At 41.9% G+C, this 16,580-nt stretch overlaps 1 protein-coding gene across 2 annotated transcripts in view; it reads left to right on the top strand.

The window, feature by feature from the left end:
* Window positions 1–208: 208 nt before the first annotated feature.
* ERCC6 (ERCC excision repair 6, chromatin remodeling factor) overlaps window positions 209–16,580 on the top strand; it is a 77,458-nt gene continuing 61,086 nt past the window's right edge. Inside the window, exons 1-5 of one of the 2 annotated variants that reach the window (XM_033130526.1) lie at window positions 209–420; window positions 5,113–5,544; window positions 7,373–7,493; window positions 9,354–9,465; window positions 14,060–14,759. In XM_033130526.1, coding sequence (XP_032986417.1) covers window positions 5,123–5,544; window positions 7,373–7,493; window positions 9,354–9,465; window positions 14,060–14,759 — 1,355 coding nt within the window. In that variant the 5' untranslated portion in view covers window positions 209–420; window positions 5,113–5,122. Of the gene's footprint in view, window positions 421–5,108; window positions 5,545–7,372; window positions 7,494–9,353; window positions 9,466–14,059; window positions 14,760–16,580 lie in introns of both variants that reach the window. The other variant, XM_033130525.1, reaches the window with a different exon arrangement.

Genomic DNA, 16,580 nt, shown 5'->3' with positions numbered 1-16,580 from the left:
TAGCCGCCTTACTACAGAGCCATGTTCACTAGGAGTAAAGTGACTGTCCCAAGCCACACAGCTGGTCAAAATCCGAGTCGTTACTCACACCCTGGTCAACAAAGGCGGGGCCGCATCCTACCCCCACGTGGTCTTGCCCGCGGTGCCAAAGCAACCCAGCAGCCCAGCGCATGCGCTGTAGGCTCCACCCCCGCAAGCCTGTCAGGTCACTGTTGGGGGCGGTGCTTACGACGGGCCCAAGACGCATGCGCCCTGGCCGTTCCCAGTCGAAGTTCTCGGCTGCGGGCTGTGGCGTCTCCGGGGCGGCGCTTACGGCAGGCCCAAGACGCAGGCGCCTTGGCTTCTCCCAGCCGAAGTTCTCAGCTGCTGCTTGTGGTGCTGGTGTCTACGTTTCCGTACCGGCGGCCGCGGGGCCCTGGGGTGAGTGTTGGCGAGGCGGGGTTGAATATCGGGCGGGGAATGTCTGGGTCTCGCTCCGGCTCCCCAGACAGCTGCGACCCCGCTTCGTGTCGAAGAGCCCGTCCGCGCGGAAGGCCGGGAGCCGGCTCTCAGTCCGGGAGCGCGCCTTCCGTGCGGGCCCACCTGCGGCCGGAAGTGACGATGCGGCGCACGCTCACCTGAGGTGGCAGGGCCCCCAGCCTCTGGCCCAGCCCGGGGCCGGCGAGCTAGCCACGAAGCATCGACTTCTTAGCTCTGCGTCAGGCCCTGCGCGCAGTGTCAGCTAGCCCCTGTTTGATCTACATTAAATACCAGAGTTGTTATTTGAAAGAGAATCGGACTAAGTACCAGTCAGGCGCGTTGGGCATTGATATAGTCAAGTAGGAGTATGTGAAGGAAGACTGAGCAGTCTGAATATGAAGGCTGTAACGATTTCCCATGTAGCATCCATCGTCACTGCTGCCATCCTCATCCACGCCGCTGTCACTTTTCACCCAGATCCTCTCCCATTATCTCCTTGTTGCACTGTTTCCTCCAATCCGTTATCGATACAGTAGCCCAGGTGGTCTTTTACAAACATCAGTTGGGTTATGCCACCCATTATTACCGTGTTCACAACTCTTCAAAGACATTACAGTTGCACCTGAAGTAAAATTCAGGCTGTGTTTTTTCAGGCTGTGTGTGATCTGGTCCCGGCTACCCCATCTCTTCACTTATGCCCCTCCCCGGCTATGTATGTATGCAGCCAAAGCTCCAAACCAGAATCTGTAGTCCCACGGAAACCTCAGTTCTCAAAGAGGACAATGACGATATTGGCTTTACAGATGATTTAAGCCTTGCAAAACATTAGAAGATATTTTGTGAGATTTGCACAATGAATGGAGTCCTTATTATGTCCTTTAACTTAGATATTTATGTAAAATAAATTGTCACTGTGCTCCAGCCTTCTTTTTTTTTCCCAAATGCACCAGCTCCTACCAGCCTTAGAAATTACACATATTGTTTCTCTGCAAAACGTTGACTTTTGGCCTGATTAACTACTATTCATTCTTCAGATACTGGCTCAGATATCACTTAATCAGTGAGGCGTCCCTGACCCCACACGTACCTCCAGTGTCAGGTTCCTCTGTTATTTTGTCATAAAAAATCCTGTACTTTCCTCTTTCACAGTTACATTTGTGTGTGTGTGTGTGTGTGTGTGTGTGCATACAGAGGGTGCCAAAAATATGTATACACATTTTAAGAAAGGAAAAAACTATTAAAATTGTAATACTCAATATATACTGATAACAAAAGATAAATACAACTCACATTTGATGTCTGCAATTACGAGAGGTGCTCAGAGTGGTTACCATCAGTGTCCAGACACTTCTGATTACAGCGAACTACTGATTGAACATAGATAACATCTCTTAAAATGTGTGTACATTTTTTTGGCACTCCCGGTATATAGTTTTAGTACATATTTATGGACTAAATATGTACATGTATACTTGTGTAATTCTTAAAAAATGGTCTTAGAGACTAAGCTCTTGGAGACAGAAACAGTTAACCTAGCACATTGCCTGGTGTAATTGACTCTCAATAAATATTTGTTGAATGGATGATTTATTTTACTTCTGACTCTGTTTACCTTCTGACGAGAACCAACTTGTTCTCAGCTCTCACTCCAGGAAACATTCTCCTTGGTCCAGAGTCTCTCTTCAAGTGGCTTCTTGATGTCTTCCTTTCTTTTTTTCATCCTTCCTTCCTCCTTTCACTCTCCCTCCCTTGTTTGCCCTTCCACTCTTCCTCCTCTCGTCTCTTCTGGCTGGATTATTTTTAAACCTACCCAGCTTGAACCCCCAGGTCAATAAGTTGAACTGTTCTCCTCTTTAGCATCTTTACTCCATGCCCCTTTGTCTCCCTCTGCTGCTTCTGCTATGAAAATCCCTAAATGTGACGTATCCCCTGGCCTGTTAATTACTGAAGGAGGAAATTTTACAGTCTTGGGGAGAGTTGGCAGTCTATGGTTTTGGAAGGAGCAACCGTAGGTAGACCCTCCATACCTGTCACCTATGTTTGTTTCCCATTAGCTTTTCTCTTCTACAGAACATTTATTCCAGAATCTTGTTCTTCTCAAGTTTGTCCCCCGATTCAGAAAATGCCCAAACTTCCTGCCTTATGGGATATTTTCGGTATGGTTCACCTCATCTTCTCTCCTCTGTAGCTACAAATTTGCTGGAGTCAGAGAAGGATGTATTGTGCCTTCTGTTTACTTCTATACTTGATCTTTTTCTGCTGCTGTTTCTTGTGTAACATTCCGTGTGGGTTACGTCCCTACTCCCTCTCTAGCTATTGCATTCTATAGTTTTTCTAGACCTGACTTTCCTCCCCCCACCCATTTTACTTTATCATCCCAGCTGTCTCTCTTCCATAGGCAAGCTCCTAGAAGAGTAGGCTACCCACGTGTGGCCTCTGTTTCCTCATCTACTACTTAACTCACTACTGCCTGATTTTTGTCCTCGTTGTTCCATTGAAACTTCTTTTACTAAGATAACCAGTGGCCTGATAATTTCGAAATTCGCTGGATCCTTTCTAGTTTCCGTGTGTGAACTTGCCATATCATTTCCCACTTTTAACCAGTCCCTCTTCTTCCTTTTCTTTTATTAGACGTTTTCTGCAAACATCATTATTTTAACCTCGTTTTATACTACAGTATTATTATTTCATATTTTTGGTTGAATTCATGTCTTTAACTGAATAAAAAATCCTTGCATATGTACAAATAAAAATGAAAATAATTATTAAATTCCAGCTAGTATTAAGGCTCTGAGCCAGAATCCTGCCCTCTCTTGAAAATGGAGACTAGTTAATGATAGAGCACTAAGCTGATCCTTTCTCCTGAAAATATTCAGAAGGCCCCCAAATGGAGGAACTGTCTTACTCTGTTCTCTTTTAACCTTTTCAGTGGTAGCTGATTCTTACCCTCTGAAAGGATCTCTGGTAGCTGTCATAGCCTTGGGGTCCCTGGGGCTGTCGGCTCTGGTGATTCAGCCACATCTCTTTCTTCTGAGCCCAGGTTTGCACTTCTGGGTCCTGGATGCGTTACTGGCGGTTCATAAGTGCGCCACCAGCCCATCTCCCTGCTTCCTATCTGCTTCCTTCCTGAGATTTCATTTTTGTCACTGAATTCACCAGTGACTCAGTTGTCCAGACCAGACTTGTTATTTAAGACTCTGAACCTGACTTCCTTTCAGCACATACTGAGCACCTCCTGTGTATCAGACCCTGGGCCAGGTGTTCAAATCTTAGCTTGTACATCTTTCTTGAACTCCAGACCCAATGCATTGTCCCTTCCTCTCTGTCCACGTGGCCTCTTGTCCGTGTCTCTTCTACAGATCTGCCCCGCTGTGGTGTTGCTGACACGCTTCTCCTCCACTAGAGAGTGAGCCACTCAGCTCAGGATGGTGCCAAGCTCCTGGCATCTCCACAACCCAGTGCTTGGCCACTGCGATCATTTTATTTAATGAGGAATGAGTGGGGCTTATTGGGGGGACTTGTCATTTCATAGAAATAAAGTTTCAGTGCTGAAAGCAACCTTAGTTTATTCACAGTTAAATTAACAGCAATGCTGTCTCTTGGTCATTGTGTTGCTTTTTAATCTACTTATTAGATAGAGTTATACAGGCAATATAGTGAATACATTTTCCTTCAAGGAGTTCCCGAGTACTTGGAGTAAAATGTGAAAGTTCCTTTTTATTCCTCCCTGCCCCTTCTGCTTTCCTTTCCCAATTATCTATAGATCACTTTGAATGCATTCCATATACACAGATGCAGATACGCATTTTTCAACATAAATGTGTTCATACTGTGTGGCTTTTTTCACTTTGATATCAGTAGCACTGAATATGCTTAATGCCTATATTAAGTTATTAAAAATGTGCTATAATAAACATGCTTGTACATATGTATTTCTCTGGAATAAATACCTCGTGCATTTTAAATCTTAATAGATACTGCTAAATTGCCTCCCCAAAGAGCTTTACTAATTTATATTCTCACCAGCATTGTGTGAGGGTGGATTGTCCTTGTCTATACTGGATATTATCCAGCTTTATGTGTTTGTCAACCTCCTGGGTAAGAAATTATATCACGCAGTGAAATGGAGTTATTTTTGAGAATATTTTTATTTTTCTCAGATTCTAATTTGAGTGGTAGTGTGATTATATCTTGTTCAGAGTTTTTGTTCCTTGGAGTAAATGTTCAACCTCAGAGTTTCTCGTGTCAGATTCCTACAGAAGCTCTCTCCGTACAGCACTAAATCTAAATCTGTACATTCCAGTTAATCATGCCACTGTGATGTAAATCATTTGTGCCTTAATGCAGTGAAGACACTGACTGGGAAAGCAGCAGTCAAAGCACTTCAGTTGATTTGGAGAAGACTCTGGGTGTCACCCAGGATGTCCTTTGTTGATGATACTGCATTTTTTTCTTCTTTTCTTTTGGTCAGTTTTTCTTATTTGTTGTCAGAACTCAAGAAGATAGATTGCTTTTAAGAAAAATAATACTTGGAAACTTGAGATTATTACTTTTGAGAAATCAGTCTGCTTTATAAAATATTTAAGAAATTATATAACTATCAATTTCATATAACCAAAAGGCTTATTGAAAAAATGTTTTCCTTTTAGATAGTCTGTAGAGGATGGCAAATGACAAACTGCCCCCCTCAAGTCAAACTCAGGAGCAAGACTGTTTACAGAGGCAGTATGTCGGTCACATTGAAGAAGCAACAATGAAAGAAGAAAATGCTGGCGGTGTGGGCATGGAGGACAGCCTCCCCTCTTGTTCCTCTGCTCATGGGCCACCTGCTTCCGCTGAGGGGTGTCCGCTGGAAGCTCTGAGGAGAGGGCCTGCCCCACTGCACATCAGCAGACGTCAGATCCAGGCAGTGGAGCCGAGTGCGCAGGCGCTGGAACTGCAGGGGTTGGATGTGGATGTGTACGACCAGGACGTGCTGGAGCAGGGTGTGCTTCAGCAGGTGGGCGGCACCATCCCTGAGGCCAGCCGTGCTGCCCAGCTCGCCGATGCGGAGAGGGAGTGCCAGTCAGTCCTGGATGACCTCACGTGAGTGTGGACCGTCTTCTCTCTGATTGCAGGGTGGTGTTTACAGTGATGGACAAATTCAGCTAGTAGCGGCAGTGTTCCTGAAATTGAGGAGAATCATAGGACCTCTTAGTCGGAGGATGGAGTCAGTAATCAGCAAGGGCAGTTCTCGACCTCATGTTCGAACCTCATCCCTTTCGCTTGGACCAGTGTTGTACGTGGTAGTTAGGGTCTCAGTGCAGCTCACGGCAGCCTGTCGATGTGTTGTGTCCCGGACAGAAAGAAGTGAGTGACCCAGAACCCACAGCGTGTGCACAAAAGTGTTCTCAGGAGAAGTGTACCTACAGTTCTGATAAGTTTTGCTCGAGATTCGAGGAACATATCTGCCCCCTCACATTTTTCTCTGTCCTGTAGTTTCTTTCCAGTTTTGTGTCCCTAAATTGAGTGTGCCAGTCTTTTGGTGATTTTTCAGATTTGTACTTCTAGAAATAATGAGAACACCTCCCTTCTTTTTCCTTTCTTCTGTCCTGCTTTTGACTCTGTAAGGGAAGATGAAGTCTCATGAAGATTTCCTTTGTGTTTTAGAGGAGAAACAGACAAGGGCTCTGTTGAGTGGAACACGTTGGTGGGGTGGGGGTGGGGTGGGGGAGGGCTGGACCTGGGCTAGAAGGCGGGTGGGAGGATTGAGCTCACTCCCTCCCCATTGCCAGTCTTCCCTGCCGTGGCCAGTGTGCTAGGCAGTGTCAAGCAATTAAGAAAGGGAAGGAGGGACTGGGTGGAAAGATGGTACAGTCTTAGAGGGACGCTGCTGGGGGAGGGGAGGCACTAGTATAGGTAGCTGCTGGCACTTAGAGGATATGTTTTTTGTTAACACGTTTCCTGGTGTGTTCTTTTGGCCTCTTGAGTAGCAGGTATTCTTGAATAGTTGAAGTCTAACCTTCAGGTGTGAGGACCTCAACTCTATAATGAACACACCTTTTACATTTGACTTTAGAAATGTGCTCACTGCTTGCAGAGGTGACAGCAGAGTCACAAGGCAGCTAACTCTAGATGGGTGGTGACACATGGTGCTTAGACTGCCAGTAACTAGCATTGATAACATCTTTTAGGCTGAAATCCATAAAGGATACAAATAGCAAATTACCCAAATGTGAAGATTGAATTTGTGGTTTGAAAATTAGGAGTTATAATTCTATGGTGTCTATTTTAGGAGAAAGGTACTATAAATTGAATTTTTTTCCTTCATGCTACAAAGTGTAACGCTACAGCAAATGTGTCTTCTAGTCATGTGGAAGAAAAATGTTGTCACAGGTGTCTGACTTATGTAAGAAAATGTTTAAGCATTTTTAGTACTTTTCCAAACTTCGGGAGACTTCCATAATGGGCTTTAAAAACCTTGTTGATAATGGGGGAGGCTGTGCATGTTTGAGGCAGGGGGTATGAGGGAATTTCTGTACCTGCCTCTTAATTTTGCTATAAACCTAAAACTGCTTTAAAAATCGTCTTTAAAAAAATCCATGTATTATGCATTTTTTTCATATAAAAGGGCCACGTATTCCACATTGTTCTAGCACAGTCTCTTGACTAAAGTAGACATTTAAAATGCTTATAGAATGAATGAAGCAGCTTACAAAGGGGAATGAGCTGCTTTAAATAAGTCAGATAAAACACCTTAAACTTCTAACAACTCTTCAAGTTCTATTTGTGGCCACCAAGAATATGCATTCTGGTTTAGTTTCTTTGATCTTTCAGTTAATAAATAAAAGGGACATGTTTTTAGTATTTCTCTATATTATGCTATAAAAAATGTTACCAGAGTGGAAAATAGACATTCTATCTTATTTTTCAGGTCATGTACGGCATCTCTAAGGCAAATCAATAAAATTATTGAACAACTTAGTCCTCAAGCTGCCACCAACAGAGACATCAGCAGGAAACTAGATTCTGTAAAACGGCAGAAGTATAATAAGGTGATTCCAAATAACACATTATTGCATTTTTGAAAAAGTCATCATTTAGGCTCATTTAATATTTAGGAAGTGTTCTGTAAAGTACTTTAAGATAATGTTTCTAATAGAAAATTTTGAATTCCTTTCTGTATGTTTACTTTTTCAGCTGTTTCCCTGTAACATCCTCTGTTAAAGAGTATTTTTAAAAAATCACACACACACATACTCCCTCATACATATTTGAGAAAAAGTTACTTTTTTGGCTTTGCGTCCCTCCTCACTGTATACTTTCATAGCCTTCCTAGCTTCACTGCTTTCTTCTAGCCAGCTGACACTCCTGGGTGTGCCAGCCTCCACTCTGTCACCTTGTCTTGTGTGAACTTTTTCCTGCTTAGCTCCTGCCTGCTCTGATTGTGTACAGTCTACTTCCTGTTGATATAGCCATCACCCCTCATATGCTCATGCTCGCTTTCTGAGAAGCTGGCCTTATGTGTTGCAGTCATCACTCAGCCTGGGTCTACACTTATAGAACTTAAGTTAAGGGTAGGGAATATCTGTTACTGATGACATTGTTTTCATGAGGTTTGAAACACTGTGTAGGATTTATGTATGCTTTATGAAAATACATTGCAGTAGATAGGAATGACTAGTTTTGATCATTTTGTTTTGATCATTCATCCAAAATGACTCATACATGTCCTTTTTCTTGTAATTGTTTCATTATAGTGAGTAGAGTCTCTGTATCTTTCATTTAAGCTCCACTAATGGGGTATGTAGAGACTCAGTTCCATCTCTTGCTTTCCACTCACCAGTCCTATTATCTTCCCCACCCCATCTTCTCTCACCTCCAGAATAGCAGCCCAACACACAGCTAGCAGTGGCTTGAGGCAGCCGGGGTCTCCCCAAATCAGAGAGGGGGCACCTGGCCGCTTGTGGGAGCCTGTGGGTTAATGTGCAGAGACCTTTTCTGACTCTGGGCTTCCGGTGGGCTGGGGTTGAAGGGAGAGGAGAAGATCAAACGAGGCTGCTTTCGGCAATAATCCAACTCAGTTCTGTATTGCTATCTTTGGCAGCTCTTTGATGTTTAGAGATAGACTGTTCAGAGAGAAAAGCTGTTTTCAATGAAATTTTCTTGAGAAAAATTGGAAGAGAAAATGAATGAACAAGTTGCCCCACAAGCATATTTGGTATTCAAACATTCTTGACCTTAAGAAGAACCAGGTACCACAGGCCTAGTTCATTGGGGAGGCCCTAGGAATGGCCCCATAGCTGAGCTCTGGTGATGGAGAGGATGACAAGTCAGAGAGGAGTCTGGGTGAGTGGGCTAGAAGGATATACCTAAATCTATGTTCGTTTTAAAGTTTTGTGTTTGGGTGGAATACTGTAAAGGACAATCATAAATATGGTAGGTTATCAAGGGGGACTGACCTTTTCAACTTTTGAACATTCCTGTTTATGTTTCTTATCTCTACAGCCTATTGAGCTCATAGCCCATTGGCTCTGAGGTCAGAAACGCAGAGAAGTGTGGTGATTTACCCAGCTGTAATTGGGGACCCAAATAGAGCAGTTCCGCCTCCCAAATCGGCAGTCAGTACATGTGAACGTCAGTGCTCAGCACATGGAAAGCTGTGTGCCGCCCAGTCAGGGGGGCGGCGGAGGCGGATATAGATAGATACCTGCCTGAAGGAAATGCTCTGCAGCCTGCTTCCTGCTAGAAAAATGGCAGTTGCTCAAATAAGGTTCTCTATAATAATTGGAGTGTATGAAATTTCTTTTATTTTTATATTGCTCTCAAAGTTTTAAATTTTGTAATGCTGTCTTTTGTGTTAAACCAGAAATCGCTTCATTGCTGTTTTCTGTGTTCAATATTTACCATTTAAGGAACAACAGCTAAAGAAGATCACAGCAAAACAGAAACGTCTGCAGGCCATCCTCGGAGGAGTGGAGGTAAAAGTTGAAATAGATCACGCCAGTCTGGAGGAGGAGGATGCAGGTGAGGGTTTTGGGAACAGTGTCTCTGTGTTCTTGAGAGGATGCCTGATGCCCGTAGTCAGTGGAGGGTCTCTCCTCAGTCCCAGCCTGGGCGGTGAGGACCATGTACATTTCTACACCTGCAGAACCAAATCCTTTTTAAGTCACATGGGGATTTTAGAGAACGAAAGTAAATTTTTAACTCAGCCTGCTATTGGCTGTTGGCACACATTTATTATTATGTTTAATAAATCAGAAATCTTAACATTCTTATATAATTTCATAAAGACAACTGAAATCTCGATTGAATGACATTTTGTAAGCCAAGCATCGTCAATCAGCATTCATAGAATTGCTTTCACACATCTTTTTGAGATATTAGGCAGGCTTTCTAAGCATCAGTTTTGTTATTTAAGAAAAGACACCTTCGTTCCAGTTATACTGTGGCATGATGTTTAGATCACTGCCTTGGATGGGCGTCTTCTGGGAAAATGCATCAGCTCTGAAGTGGAATCTCTGTAGTCAGTGTGTATGTACATGTATGTTTAGAAATTGTTGGTAGCTGTTCGGTCATTTACTACTTGAAATATAGATTAAGACTTCTTATTATTTAAGCTCTTCAAGCAAATATTTTCTACAAGCTCCAGAAATTTATTCAATAAGACAAGAGAATTATGAAGAATTAAGGCAATAGAAAAAATATCAGAGAGATAGATGTGCTTTTAAAGTTTAATCTCTCAGAAATTCATTGGGCCTATGGCTATGCTTTGTGCTGCTGAGGTACCATATTTCTCATTGGTAACAGATTTTCTTGTCTGGCTGCCTGAAACTTGCTGCTATCTTTTACCTCCTGTTGCTTCTTTGGTAAAACGTTGCCCAGGATTAATAGTTATTTCTCTAAAATCCAAAAGCCTCTTTCACCCTTGCTCCATTTGGCCTGTGTCAGCAACTGATACTTCTGTGCCTTCTGGGATCGCTGTCTCCTGGTTTTCCTTCTGGTTTTCTGACCATTTCTGTTCAGTTATTTTTGGCCAGCTTTTCTGGCTTTATCTTTATTTTTTTTTTTAAATATATAAAAAAAAATTTATTGGGGAATATTGGGCAACTGTGTTTCTCCAGGGCCCATCAGCTCCAAGTCATTGTCCTTTAGTCTAGTTGTGGAGGGCGCAGCTCAGCTTCAAGTCCAGTCGCCATTTTCAATCTTTAGTTGCAGGGGGCGCAGCCCACCATTCCATGCAGGAATTGAACCAGCAACCTTGTTGTTGAGAGTTCACGCTCTAACCAACTGAGCCATCTGGCCGCCCCCTGATTTTATCTTAAATGTTGATTATTCTCAGAATTTCTTGCTTATCCCTGTTGTTGGACCTCCCAGAGTAATCTCATCCTTTCCCCAAGGCTTTTGGGGGCACATCGGTTCTAGTATCTTACAAATCTGTAAACCTATGGCCTTGCCCTTGTTCTGAGCCCCCGGTTCCTATTATATCTCTACTCGGGGGCATCAATTTGTGGTCTCCCTGACCGCCTTCCTCCACCCTGTCCCTGTACCCTGCTTGGAGAGACAATGAGCAGAGTGTCCAGGAGCCCAGGCTTGGTGTGCCCCAGCCCTGTTGCCCAGGCATAGACCTTGTCTGCAGCCCTTCACATTTCCAAGTCTGTTCTGAACCCATGAGACAGGCCTAAGTATGGTAGGCCTTCATTTCTCTTCACATGCTTCCCTTTCCCATTCTCCATTTCAGAGGTGGTTGTGAGGATTATCTCATAAAGAATCCTTTCCTGGAAGTAGGTAGGATACACTTTGCAACAATTGGCTTTGCTCCTCTGATCTGCGATGAGATGAGGTACTCATTATCTCCTTTTCTGTTAAATATTATACTGGAAGTATAGTAATGGAAGAAAAATAAAAAGCATAAGGATTGAAATGAGGAAGTAAAACCATTATTATTCACAGAATGCATGATTGTTTATGTAGAAAATCCAAAAGACTCAATGGATAATTTATTGGAATTAATATGTGAATTTAGCAATATCACTGAATATAAGGCCAATATGTGAAAATTGGTTATATTTCTATATACTAGTAAAAACAAAAAATAAAATTTAATAAAGATGCTAATTATAATCAAAACCAAATACCTAGAAATAAATCTTAGCAAAAAATCTAGTTTCCTGCAATGCTTTCTACAAGAAAAACTAGAAAATATTACTGAAAAATTAAAGAACACTTAAGTAAATGGTGAAACACACTGTGGTAATGGATCAGAAGATACAGTATTGTAATGATTTCAGTTCTACCCACCTATATTTGGGGGGGGGGCACTGAGTAAAGGGTGTGGGATGGAAAGTGTAGGTTGAGGGGTAGGAGGCATTAACAAACTGACTCTAAAATTTATGTACAAGTACACTGGGCCTAGAATAGTTAGTTAAGGCAATTGTGAACAAAATAGCAAGACCTGTTATCAAACTCTAGTAATTAAGTCACTGTGGTAATGGCACAAGGAGAGACAGACAGACCAATGGAACAGAAGGGAGGGTCCAGCAAACAGACCCAGCTATGTATGGTCAATTGATTTATGACAGGTGTGGCAGTGCAGTGCTGTGGAGAAGAATCATCTTTTTAATAATTGTGCTGGCTTCATCCACGTGAATCGAAAATGAATCTTGGCTCATTACACCATTGCAAAATTAATTTCCAAATGGATTGTAGATCTGCATGTGAGTGGTAAAACAAAGCTTTTACAATGTAATGTAGGAAAACATTTTCATGATCTTGGGCAAACGCTTAATGAGACACAGAAATGCTCACTGTTAGGGAAAAGGTCTGTTAAATGAACTATATTACAGCTAAGGCATTCTGTGTGTCAGAAAAGAATGAGGCAAGCTGCAGAGTGGGAAAAGACATTTCCGCTACGTGTATCAATCAAAGGACTCAAATCCAGAGTGTAGAAAGAACTAAAAATCTTCCTTTTTTAAAAAGGCAGAATGCCTATGAGAAAAATGGATAAAAGACTTGAACATTTTCTTCAAAAGAAAAGATCAATAAATCTATGAAAAGATACGATAGTTCATTAGTCATTAGGAAAATACAAATTACACTGTTAAGTAGTACTGCTACATGCCTACTGGCATAGCTGAAATGGAATGGCAAGAATGGGGACTTATTGAAATTCTCAGATTCTGTTGGTGGAACTTAAAATTGATAGAACCATTTTGGAAAACTTTGGCAATGTCCACTAACACTTAACCTACCCAGAGAATTATATACATATATACCAGAATATTCATAGCAACATTATTCCTACTAGCCAAAACCTGGAAATTACCCAAATGTCCGTTAACTGTGGAACAGAAATGAAAGATTATAGTGTAGTTATATAATAGAATACTACCAGCAGCGAGAATCAACAAACTAACAATATTCAATAATAAGTGTGAATCTTACCAGCATAATGTTGACTAAAAGAAGCCAGACACAGGAATATGAACATTTCCATTTACATAAAGTTCAAAGTCAGGTGCAACCTGTCTATACTGTTTATAGTCAGGTCATTATCTTGGGGTGGGGTAGAGGCTTGGAGGTGCCAAGAAGGGCACATCTGGGGCGCTAGTAATTTCTGTTTCTTGATCTGAATGCTAATGCATGGGTCTATTTCTTTCTGAAAATTCACTGAGCTGTACATTTAGGATCTGTGCACTTTCTGATGTATTTCTTTCTTCAGTGCATGTTTAATGAGAAACTGGCCATGTTATTATTAGCCTACAAGAAACGTAGATTTCAGAATATGGATTTCTTCCTGTTAAGCCTTACTTGTTTTGGTATTTTGGTGATAGGTAAAGTAATCTTGCCAGGGATTAATTTTAAATAACAGAAGAGGGATGATTTCTGTGTGACTTTATATTACTTTGGCATAACTTCCAATTGTAGTCCATCTCTTTAGCCAGTTAAGTTCACACGCCTAACACAGGGCTGTTCAGTAGACCTTCTGCAATGATGGGGATGTCTCTCTCTGTTATCCGTTATGGTAGCCATTAGCCACATGGCCATTGAGCACTTGAAATATGACAGGTACGCCTGAGGAACTGAGTTTTCAACTTAAACTTCAATAGCCCCACAGCAACTATCATATTAGGCAGTTCAGGTCTAACATTTCTGTTTTACGTGTTTAGGTGCATGCTGATTCTTCAGATGTCTGTTTCATTTTACTGTCTCTTGAGTTTCACTCCACCTGAATGCTGATGTTAGCAGTGACATGGAAATTTGGGAGAGGGCTTCCTCCCAGGTTACTCTTTAATTGATAAGGAAACACAGCTAAATATATGTCTCTCTGTATGTTACATATAACTAAGTCTGTCTTTGGATGCACACAGAGAGAATGTATTTATAATGCCGTATTTTAGAAAAGGTTCTTGAGAAATCACTTTTTGGAGCAGGATTATATTACAGTGGCATGATGAATGCTGTAATAAATTTGACTCTATTTTTTATAGATAATATGCTTTAGTACATTGGTATTTTTTTAATATGAGTTATCTGTAGGTACCTACTGTGCACTGAACAAATCTGTATACTCCTGGAAGGTTTCACACAGGTGCCCTGTGCATTGTTGTTCCTCTTTCAGAAGCGGGGCTGTCCTGCCTTGGCAGCATGCTCATGCCTGTTCAGGAGACTGCGTGGGAAGAGCTCATCCGCACTGGCCAGATGACACCTTTTGGGACTCAGATCCCTCAGAAACAGGAGAACAAGCCTAGAAAACTAATGCTCAATGAAGCCTCAGGCTTTGAAAAGTATTTGGCAGATCAAGCTAAATTGTCTTTTGAAAGGAAGAAGCAAGCTTGTAAGAAACGGGCAGCTAGAAAAACTCCAGCCTTGGTGACTTCTGAACTCAACCCAATGCTCACTGAAAACGAACCAAACAAGAGAAGCAGAGTTCTCTCAAAAGCAGATAAGCGCTTAAAAAAGCACATCAGGAAGCTCCAGAAGAAGGCTCTTCAGTTCCAAGGGAAAGTGGGATTGCGGAAAGGAAAGAAACCCTTGGAGTCTAACGTGCGGCGGCAGGCGGAGGGAGACTCTGAGGGTGAAGAGTCCGAGTACTTTCCCACGGAGGAAGAGCTGCGGGAGGCGGCGGGGGCTGAGCTGTCAGATGGCAGCGACTCTGAATGGGGGAAGTGGCAGAAGAAAGTCAAAATGCAGTATATTGATGATGACTTTTTTCCAAGTTCTGGGGAAGAATCTGAAGCTGCCACAGGAGGAAGAGGCGGTCGGAAAGTAGTGAGATGCCGAGATGATGGAGATGAAGCTTCCTACAAGCAGCGGTTAAGGTCAGTCTGCAGAAATAATGAGATTGGACTGCTTGCTTTAGCTCAGGCTGCAGGTTTATTACTAAACAAGAGTTCTAGGTCCAGCTTCACATGTTAGATGCCCATTGATCCAAAGGTTGGATTTCCTGCGGCCTTAGCCTGCTAGAACCAGCAGATCCCTTGACTCCTCCAGAAGCTGACCTCACTCAGATCTGGGGGCAAGTCCAAGAAGAAGAGCCGGGTGGGGGGTGGGGAGCGCGGGCGCGAGGGGAAGGACTGGGGCAGGAGGCAGTGCGGAGGCTGGAAGCATGGGCTGTGTCATGTGCCTTTACACCCAGAGTGGCCGCCCTGTGACAGAGGTCAGCAGAAGGAAAACGTTGGCTTATGGAGTGTGTGTTGGGTGGTTTTGTTTTTTCTTTTGAAGCAGGAAAGTAATTTTAGAGGACTTTCTTTCAAATAAGAGCTGAGATTTAAGCTTTAGCATATGCAAGAATAAACTTGCTTTCTTAAATCCTCCCTCCTTGTCTTGAAAAAGTTGTTGTCTACAGAATTATAAAGCTCTCTCATGCCAGAAATGTACTTCATATGTACACCTTTCTTGTTCACTCTTTTTTCGTGCTAGAGACTTTCTTTGGCTTTTATTTCCGTGACTTTGTCAGTGTATGATGCAAGTAAGGTGTAAGACAGAAAGGAAGATGAGCACGTCGCTTGTAGAGTCAGCATGATGCTGCCACAAACCTTCTATGAGCCAGGAACAGTGTGTGGTGCAGGTTTTTCGACCTTGTCTTCCCAGCACAGCAGTGCCGTGGCTTCAGTCTCACACTTCAGCTTACCAAGAACGCCTTTTAAATGTTTGCTCCCGGGATGGCTTTTCCCCAATTCTCGACAGGTTTTTCTTGTTTCTCAACGTAGGGAGACCTAGTTAATTTATTGTGTGTGTTTTAGCTTTCCAATGACCTGATCTTGATCTGATCCTTTTTCTTCTGTTACTTAACTGCAGATGACCCACATCGACTGCCATATACATTCCTTTTTATATTTTCGCTGTGATGTTTGACCGAAGTCGAATGATATTTCCATGCTGCTGACTGCGGCGTTCGACTTGACCCCACGAGCTCAGTGTTCCAGAAAGGAAGTTTAGGAAAGCAGATGTACATTTTTCTATATTTTTGTGTTTTTCAAGAATGAATAACAATAGGAAATTTTTATACTTTAAAGTAATCATTTATTTTAATAAAGTGTAGCACCGTAATTGTATTTACTTAAAAATACAAATAGTGTAGTTATTTTCTGTGAATTTTTGACACATTTTGGAGAACAAACTTGAAATTAGTTAACACAGTGAAAAGGTTAAAGAAGATGCAGCATAGTTCTTTTCACAAATAATTTGAGGACCTATGACCTAAATCCAGTTGTTAGAGCTGTTACACTGACATTGTAGTGGTATCTTACGTAGTAATACGTGGTTGAGGAGTGACTTAAGTTTGCCACTTCTCATTGCAACTTTAAAGTTATTTTGCACGTTGAATATCTGAAACTTTTTGAGGGATACTGCTCAATATTCTTGAACAGTGAGCGGTATCAGTTTTTTTCTTAACTACTGTAGAGAATTAATAAGTGTTAATCTCAACATATTGACTATAAATGGAGCAATATATTTTTCCCATTAAATTGGGTCAATATTAAGTATATTTTAAATATATCAGTATTTTGATCAAGAGCAATTTATTTTGATTGAATTTTTAATATGGATTTAGTTTAAATTTTAAGGTTTTCTTAATAATGTTAAGATTGTAAAACAATTTATTATTTCTAAAGCCATATCATAAGTCAATTTTTTGC

The sequence above is a fragment of the Rhinolophus ferrumequinum genome, chromosome 16 (assembly GCF_004115265.2).
Source record: "Rhinolophus ferrumequinum isolate MPI-CBG mRhiFer1 chromosome 16, mRhiFer1_v1.p, whole genome shotgun sequence".
Classification (NCBI taxonomy): domain Eukaryota; kingdom Metazoa; phylum Chordata; class Mammalia; order Chiroptera; family Rhinolophidae; genus Rhinolophus; species Rhinolophus ferrumequinum.
This window is presented reverse-complemented; position numbering and strand designations above follow the sequence as displayed.